The 9,700-nt window shown below is 40.1% G+C and overlaps 1 protein-coding gene across 1 annotated transcript in view; it reads left to right on the top strand.

Annotated features, from left to right (window-relative positions):
- Positions 1-9,480, top strand: part of LOC103518483 (homeodomain-only protein-like) — a 21,890-nt gene extending 12,410 nt beyond the window's left edge. The window contains exons 2-3 of the mRNA XM_008483550.3: positions 8,237-8,418; positions 8,714-9,480. Of these exons, the coding sequence (XP_008481772.1) occupies positions 8,245-8,418; positions 8,714-8,785 (246 nt within the window). The 5' untranslated portion in view covers positions 8,237-8,244 and the 3' untranslated portion in view covers positions 8,786-9,480. The remainder of the gene's footprint in view (positions 1-8,236; positions 8,419-8,713) is intronic.
- The last annotated feature ends 220 nt before the right edge of the window (positions 9,481-9,700 follow it).

A 9,700-nucleotide genomic window follows, 5' to 3' on the forward strand; every position in this document is an offset into this window, starting at 1 on the left:
GAGAGAGAGAGAGAGAGAGAGAGAGAGGGAGAGAGAGAGAGAGAGAGAGAGAGAGAGAGAGAGAGAGGAGAAAGAAAAAGAAAAAGAAGAAGAAGAAGAAGAAGAAGAAGAAGAAGAAGAAAAGAACTCTGAAGTCATTATAAAACCGTATCTGTGTGTAGTTTATGCCAAAAACATTTCCACATAGAAATGAATTTATTGTGACTCGTCAGTTTATTTATAGACGCAAACATAGTGCGTACATATTGCGATATTGGGGACGTACCTAAATGGACAGCAAAACTCTGGAATATCAACACAAAATGCGTCTGTACAGGTGCATTCGGTGGAGTACCAGCCTGGTAAGCGCTAGGTTGCGGGTTCGATTCCCGCACGAGGCGGATTTTATCTTGAACAGATAAGGTTCGTTCTCGGAACAGGTTTCTCCTGTAGGTAATCTGTTACATATTTTCGTCGGAAAAAATATGCATATATGGAAATATTTTAAATTATGGACATGAAAAATGAACTTTTACAACTTCACTTATGAACTACTAAGGATTCCTTTTAGAGAACATGGTAATATTCAACCCCCCCCCCACCTTAGTACTGATATTGTTCCATTTATTGGCGCGAAAACGGGATTATAAAAACGGTCTAAAAATAATTCACCAAGTCATCTCTAGAATACTTGGTCTCTTTATCTACTGTTATCTGCAATAAAAACGGTTTAAAAATAATTCACCAAGCCATCTCTAGAATACTTGGTCTCTTTACTGTTATCTGCAATATGCTGATTAATTTGTCCTTTACAACGTCTTATCCAATTGAGAACAGATTATCCAACTGAATGCTCTTCGTTATAGGCACACTCGAGTGCAAAAAATTAGAGACAATTTGCCATTGAAAACTTTTTTAATATCAAGACAACACATGGAAAAATGCGGACTGTAGGTACCGATTTTTTCGCCATGTTCATATGTATGCATTATTTTAATATGCATATATGAACATTATATACTCAATATAAGTAGGTATGCAAGTCTTGTATAGGTACATAGGTAGAATAAAACTTACTGTAAGAGACTTATAGTCTTACAGCTTACAGAAAACAAAGAATATTGGAGAATTGCCATTCAGTCAGATAATTCGTCCCTCTGAACATTGCAGTAGAAGAACTACATTAGCAGTAGAGTTATACATAATTATTACTGAGAGTATACTGTGTCCAGATATAATTAGCCATAGCCACAGGATATTGGAAGACCTGATGAAAAAAATCTGGTCTGAACATCGCACCACTTTCTGCTATGGCGGATTTTTAGTTTGGTGACAACCAAACTAAAAATCCGCCAGGGGTGTTTACACGAGATCAGTATTTTCCTCTAAAGCAGAATTACATATTTCCACTTTTTCCTCATTTTTCCTTTAAAAAATAATAAAAAATATATAAAATATTAATAATTTTATTATTGAACCCATTCCAATACTTTCTCATTAAGGTCCCCAAACTTGATGTAGGTAATAGAAAGGAAACAACCTGGAAAAATAAAAAGAGAGAAGAAAATTTCCATCGAGTACAGAGACGGATCTTCAATTATTTAGCATGTTGCGTGCATCTCCTCTCTGGAATTAATCAATCACCAGATAGAGGTCAAGATGAAATCGAACAGAATGAAAAATGCAAGACGAATTCCTTTCACTGCATAGGGTCAGAAATGGGGATGTCATCAGAAAGTCCAGAAATACATACAAGACTAATCCTTTTGAGTACGCAGGGTCAAAAATGGGGATGCCAGAAATGGGACGGATCCCTTTGACCTTTGACTACACAGGGTCAGAAATGGGAACGCCACAAATGCAAGACGGTCCTTTTCACTTCAGAGGGCCAGAAATACAGAAATGGGACAAATCTCTTTCTCTGCACATTGTCAGAAATGGGATCGGTCCCTTTGACCTTTGACTACACAGGGTCAGAAATGGGAACGCCACAAATGCAAGACGGTCCTTTTCACTTCAGAGGGCCAGAAATGGGAAAGAGAAATAGACTATGAAGTCTGTGAGAGAGAAAGGAAAGAAAGGATGTAGTGAGAGAGAGAGAGAGGAAAAGAGAGAGAGAGGAAAAGAGAGAGAGAGAGGAAAAAAGAGAGAGAGAGAGGAAAAAAGAGAGAGAGAGAGGAAAAAAGAGAGAGAGAGAGGAAAAAAGAGAGAGAGGGGGAAGAAGGATGTGCAGTGAGAGAGGGAGAGAGAGAGAGAGAGAGCGAGGGTTTTTATGATAATTTATGAAAAGTAGTTTTCTATGTTGGGGACATCCCAACATGTCGTGTCCGCCTCCCTCAGGAAAGGAGAGGGAGAGAGTTATCCCTCTCTCTCTCTCTCCCCCCCCCTCTCTGGGTGGGAGGGATGGATGCAAGTTTTGGAGGGAGGGAGAGAAAATAACGGGAAAAGGATTGGGGGAGGGGTAGAAGAGAGGGGAGAATAGGGAGGGTTAGAAAAAGGGTGGATGGGAAGGGATATACAAAATGCTTGGGTGGTTGTTAGTTGAAATCCTGATTTTTGTTTGGAATCCCTCCGTTAGGGAGGTTCCCTTTATGACATTACATTAATCCTCCTCCCCCATCTCATGACCTACCTCTCCTTCTCTCCCTCCTTCCCCTTCTGTCCCTATATATTTCTCTCTCTTGTTCTTCTTCTCCTCCTCCTTCTTTTCCTGTTCATTTCTGCCTCAATGGTGATGGGTAGTGGTCAAGACACTGGCTTGGTAAACAAGAGGACGTGAGTTAGAGTCCCAGGAAAGCTAGGGATTTTCGTTCTGAAGTACTTTTTTAGAGAGGTAAAAAGTACTTCAGAACTATCTCTCTCTCTCTCTCTCTCTCTCTCTCTCTCTCTTCCTTCTTCATTTCATTTCCACCCCACATTTCCATCATTTTCCCCACACACGGGATCACATTTCTATGTTTCATGTTTTTGTATTTATGTTTGTTTAATGCTGATGTAGTTATGTATGTACCTACGAGTATTCTGTTTGTGTAGCCATGTACATTCGCGTATTATGTTTGTGGTATTGTTGTACCTTGGGCGGGGGTGAAAAAAATGCTCTATTAAAAAAAAAAAAAAAAAAAAAAAAAAAAAAAAAAAAAAAAAACAAAAACATCTTGAAGAAGAAGAAGAAGAGGAAGAGGAAGAGAGATGAAGAGAAGGGAGAAGAAGAAGACGAAGAAGAAGAGAGATGAAGAGAAGGGAGAAGAAGAAGAGGCGTTAAAGAGAGAGAAGAAGGGGAGAGAACGAAAGGTGGAGGAATAAGAAAGAGACGAAGACGGAGAAGAATATAATGAGAGGAGAGGAGGGACAAATCTCTTTCTCTGCACATTGTCAGAAATGGGACCGAGAACTTTAATCCCGGGAATGCCAACATTATTTGTGTAGGAATTGGGAATAAGAGAGAGAGGGAGGGAGAAAGAGAGAGAGAGAGAGAGAGAGAGAGAGAGATGATATAAAGGAGGGGGGGAGAGAGAGAGAATAGGGATGATTGATTGATTGATTGATTGATTTAGGTACTTTATTTTACATAGAAATTATTACAATATTTCACCTCCTAAGCTAATTTCTAACTTAAAAGAAGAAACAGAAAGAAGAAGAAGAATTAGAGAGGAGAGGGAGAGCGAGAGAGAGAGAGAGGAGGAGGAAAAAGAAAAAGAATTAGAGAGGAGAGGGAGAGGAGGGGAGAGAGAGAAGAGGAAGAAGAACAATAATAAGAGGAAGAAGAAGAAGAATTAGAGAGCAGAGGGAGGAGAGCGAGAGAGAGAGAGAGAGAGAGAGATTTTGATTTTTTTGATTGATTGATTGATTGATTTAGGTACTTTATTTTACATAAAAATAATTACAATATTTCACCTCCTAAGCTAATTTCTAACTTATATTAGAGGTGAGCTCCTCTCAAAAGTTACATCAAATCATGTTTTAATTTGTTTTTTCTCAATTTCCCTAACTACATAAAACCAAGATTAAATACCAATAGCTAAAACAAAAGGTACCCATGATATAAAGGAGGGAGAGAAATCGAAGAAGGAATTAGGGGAGCATGAAAATATTTGTGAACTGGATATAAGTTTTGCAAAAGTTCAAATGTTTCTGTAAGGTTCTGTGTTCGTGTCACTGATTTTCACATACCCATTACCCACAGAGAGAGAGAGAGAGAGGGAGAGGGAGATGCTTAAAAGTTAGAACTTTAGAACTTAGAGTAGGCGGAGAGAGATAGAGATACTCTGAAAAGTTGGAACCCCTTGGCTTAGATTTTTTTTTTTTTTTTTTTTTTTTTTTTTTTTTTTTTTTAAAAAATTTAAAAAAAAAAAAAAAAAAAAATTGAAAAAAAAAAGAATGTATCCACGAAGCAAAAATTTGTCTCAAAGACATCCCAAACATGATAAACAAATAAATATGTTGCACGCACAAAACAATAGTTCAATTCAATACTTTCAAGCGGTCCAAAAATACACGCTAGGTGCCCCAGGTGTCCATGTGGACACTCGCAACTTTGGAGCACTATAACTTCAAAATGAAATAATTTATCACAAAATGGAAAAATACTAATAATTACTTATTTAGTTTATTACATATTATTAAAAAATTAAAGACCTAAACAAAAAAACAAAGATAAAATTAAACTTACTCTACGTCCACCTCCATGCTTTCTGCGAAAATATTGATCCAGAAATTGATGAGCTCTGTAAATCGTCACCAAGTGGAATGAGAATGACTTGGATCAGCAAAAAATGTTGTACTAGTGTTTCTTGATCATCAGGGAAGATAAAAAGTCACGTGGCATAACAGCGGCGCGCATGCGCAGAGCTAGAAAACACCTCTTCCAGCGTGTCCATATGGACACCTGGGGATATAATGGGTTATACTGCTCGCATAGGATTGAAAAGTCCCTTTACTCCAGCAGTAGGCTACTACTATTATTGTGGTCAAACTCTCAAATTATATGAGGATAAAATTCCATACCTCGGCTGGGATTGAACCCACGCCCTCCTGTTTACCAATTGAAAACTTTTTTAATATCAAGACAACACATGGAAAAATGCGGACTGTAGGTACCGATTTTTTCGCCATGTTCATATGTATGCATTATTTTAATATGCATATATGAACATTATATACTCAATATAAGTAGGTATGCAAGTCTTGTATAGGTACATAGGTAGAATAAAACTTACTGTAAGAGACTTATAGTCTTACAGCTTACAGAAAACAAAGAATATTGGAGAATTGCCATTCAGTCAGATAATTCGTCCCTCTGAACACAAAAGGGCGTAAGCCACACATTTTATTCCTTTAAAAGAGTCCTTGTATGCTACTCAATCCTGAGTTATAGTTCATTTTCAAAACTGACGTAAGCATGTTCTTATGACATAAAAAAGTTTTTATTTTAAAAGAGGTTTGTAACTGATGCTAAGGTCTTATCGTCCCGAAATCGAAGATAGAACGAAGACAGGATAGGAGCAAGATAGCGAACATTATCCCTTCAGGATAAAATTCGAATCGGGCGGGAATCGAACCCGCGGCCTAGCGCTAACAAGGCAGACGCGCTACCAAGTTACCAACCAAGCTATAACTAGGCTGCCATAAAAAAGTTCGTTTTCGTTCTCCTGTAAAATTTTAAAAATGTGACTAACACCTCTTTGTATTGTGAGAGACGAATTATTTACGATGTGTGAGTATTCTATGATAACATTGATAAATAATAGGAGTAGAAAAAATATAGGTGCAACCTTAGATGTTAGGTATGGGGAAGATAGAACCCATGACGATATACCGAGACCTACCTACTGTGCCAAACCTACGAGTATAATTAAGGTACATTGAATGTTGGTTGATAGAAGTACTGTTTCCCCTTAATTGGTAGGTGCTCTGGCACTAGAAATTGCCATACCTGGATATGATAAATATGGTAGGAACTTTTCAGATGAAAATAAATCTTAGTAGGATAAAGAAAGGAAAAAAAAGAAGCGTTTAATAAAGAGGTTTTATGGAGATGAAGAGAACTGTAACAACGGGTGTCTTATCGTCCCGAAATCGAAGCGAAGAAGACAGGATAGGAGAAAGCCAGCCGTTCCGAGACCAAATCTTATTATCTGTTTAGGATAGAGTCCGTCCCGGGCGAGAATAGAACCAGCGAACCCTTTATATTTTATAGGGCAGACGCACTACCCCCCAAGCTAACTCTGGGCTGGTGAACACTGCATAGGTACTAAAATAAATAAATCAATCAGTACATATGGATATTTCATTGATAAATGAATCTTATATTATAAGAACAAGATCCATTCACAGTTCACATTTCATAGTTCACACACTGATCGCTCTATCTCGAGAACCCCACAACACCTAGAAATTGATCTTATATTTGGTAGGAATATTCCTTTTATGGTCTAGGTGTGCAATAAGAAAGGTTTTTGCGAAATCTTATATTATAAGAACAAGATCCATTCACAGTTCACATTTCATAGTTCACACACTGATCGCTCTATCTCGAGAACCCCACAACACCTAGAAATTGAAATTTGGTAGGAATATTCCTTTTATGGTCTAGTGTGCAATAAGAAAGGTTTTTGCGAAATTCTAAACCGATCCTGAGATATGATCAATTTTTGATCGCTAAAATCTCCTTAAGAAATACGCAGAGTGCAGAGACTGCGGGAGAGAAAACTTTTCCTCGCTCGCCTAATATTTGAGTTTCGTTTATGTTTTTAGTTTGTAACTATGCAGCTAATAGGGAGCGCGCAGCGCGAACGTATTTTTTATTTTCCACAAGTTCGGCCATGCCTTTTCCACAAGTTTGGCCATGCCTCGGGATGAACTAGCGGGATTCCGGAGCGAAGCGACGGAATTCAGCTAGTAGTTTCAATCCTCGCCTTACCCCATCTGTTTGTTTCAGCTACCACAATGAATACCCCAGTCCCCATTCAGCACACACAGAAAACCTCGCCTTCCAATCCTCGCCTTACCCCATCTGTTTGTTTCAGCTACCACAATGAATACCCCAGTCCCCATTCAGCACACTCAGAAACCCGTCAGTTTCAATCCTCGCCTTACCCCATCTGTTTGTTTCAGCTACCACAATGAATACCCCAGTCCCCATTCAGCACACACAGAAACCCGTCAGTTTCAATCCTCGCCTTACCCCATCTGTTTGTTTCAGCTACCACAGTGAATACCCCAGTCCCCATTCAGCACACACAGAAACCCCTCAGTTTTAATCCTCGCCTCACCCCATCTGTTTGTTTCAGCTACCACAATGAATACCCCAGTCCCCATTCAGCACACTCAGAAACCCCTCAGTTTCAATCCTCGCCTCACCCCATCTGTTTGTTTCAGCTACCACAATGAATACCCCAGTCCCCATTCAGCACACTCAGAAACCCCTCAGTTTCAATCCTCGCCTCACCCCATCTGTTTGTTTCAGCTACCACAATGAATACCCCAGTCCCCATTCAGCACACTCAGAAACCCCTCAGTTTCAATCCTCGCCTCACCCCATCTGTTTGTTTCAGCTACCACAATGAATACCCCAGTCCCCATTCAGCACACTCAGAAACCCCTCAGTTTCAATCCTCGCCTCACCCCATCTGTTTGTTTCAGCTACCACAATGAATACCCCAGTCCCCATTCAGCACACTCAGAAACCCCTCAGTTTCAATCCTCGCCTCACCCCATCTGTTTGTTTCAGCTACCACAATGAATACCCCAGTCCCCATTCAGCACACTCAGAAACCCCTCAGTTTCAATCCTCGCCTCACCCCATCTGTTTGTTTCAGCTACCACAATGAATACCCCAGTCCCCATTCAGCACACTCAGAAACCCCTCAGTTTCAATCCTCGCCTCACCCCATCTGTTTGTTTCAGCTACCACAATGAATACCCCAGTCCCCATTCAGCACACTCAGAAACCCCTCAGTTTCAATCCTCGCCTCACCCCATCTGTTTGTTTCAGCTACCACAATGAATACCCCAGTCCCCATTCAGCACACTCAGAAACCCCTCAGTTTCAATCCTCGCCTCACCCCATCTGTTTGTTTCAGCTACCACAATGAATACCCCAGTCCCCATTCAGCACACTCAGAAACCCCTCAGTTTCAATCCTCGCCTCACCCCATCTGTTTGTTTCAGCTACCACAATGAATACCCCAGTCCCCATTCAGCACACTCAGAAACCCCTCAGTTTCAATCCTCGCCTCACCCCATCTGTTTGTTTCAGCTACCACAATGAATACCCCAGTCCCCATTCAGCACACTCAGAAACCCGTCAGTTTCAATCCTCGCCTCACCCCAGACCAAGAGGCGTCACTGGAAAGTCAATTCTCCCGGGCTAAAACCCTCCACGCTACGGATCTGGAAATCCTGGCCGCGGAAATGGGAGTGGACGATAAAGAAGTCAAGGTGAGAAAAGTAACGACTAACACTCACGCTCAGAGCGGAACGTGGCGGTAAAAGCTTGAGACCTAGGTCCGTCAGACCGTCTGAGAGACCTAGGTCCGTCAGACCGTCTGAGAGACCTAGGTCCGTCAGACCGTCTGAGAGACCTAGGTCCGTCAGACCGAAAATTCGGAAAAATTGTAACTTTGGACGAAGAAAAATACGTATAGTGTGAATAGGCTATTGTAACATACTTCCTTCTTTCCTTCCTATCATTTGGATACTTTGCTGAACTACTAAATTACCCTTCTGATTTCAGACCTGGTATAACGAGAGACTCGCTCATTGGAGGAGAGAACAGGGCCTGTCTGACTTCTTTGGGTCCATCTAGCCCCGGCCCTGACAGCCAAGTGATCTCAACCAATGCAATGGCATGCTATGTATTTATATTATTTTGTATACATTTTGTTGAATATTTTGGTTACCCAAAAGCCTAATTTGTGTTTGTTAGAGGGTAGATGATTTGTTATAAAGCCTCGTCCACACACAGTCGACGCCGTCGATCGACGAGGTAAATCTATGTTGCCGAGGCAGTATAGAGTTTCAGTCGACATCGATCGACGGTGTCGACTATGTGTGGACACAACTGAAGAGTATAGAAAAAGAATATTATATTCTGTTTGAGTTATCGTTCTTTTAGGACCTCTAAAAGCAAGTTTATTTCAATAGAGGAGAAAAGATTATCGGCTCGCGCCAACCATTTGGTTATAATCTCAGTCAGTGTTAATAAAGTCGAACTTTCATAGTAAATCTTGCATTTAAAAAAATTGCGTTCATAGCTTTAACAACCACTATTTTACTATACCAAAAAATTCGCCGTTCGCTTTTTTTTCAACCTTTTTAAACTTAACCAAAGAACTCTAATTGAGGATGGTATCAAAGGTTTTCAGCTTTAACTTGCGCGGCGGATTTGATAGCTGTTTTTGTGCATTTCGTTTCTAGTCAATTTGGAACCATATGGTGTTTGAATACTAAATTAAAAAAAAAAGAAATAAATTATTTGTTATTAAAATTTAGATAACAAAACAGTGTTTATTTTTATTTACATACTTCCTAGTTCTTATTCTTAGACATCATAAAACATATCACGATCTCATTTTCATCAGCCATAAACCAAGGTCAAGGTCTAATTATTGTATTTTCTTTTTAGAATTTCCCGCCAGCCTAGTTAGCTTAGTTGGTAGTGCGTCTGCCTTGTAAGCGCTAGGCCGTGGGTTCGATTCCCGCCCGGGGCGGATTTTATCAA

This window comes from Diaphorina citri, unplaced genomic scaffold, assembly GCF_000475195.1.
Source record: "Diaphorina citri unplaced genomic scaffold, Diaci psyllid genome assembly version 1.1 scaffold2205, whole genome shotgun sequence".
NCBI lineage: Eukaryota > Metazoa > Arthropoda > Insecta > Hemiptera > Psyllidae > Diaphorina > Diaphorina citri.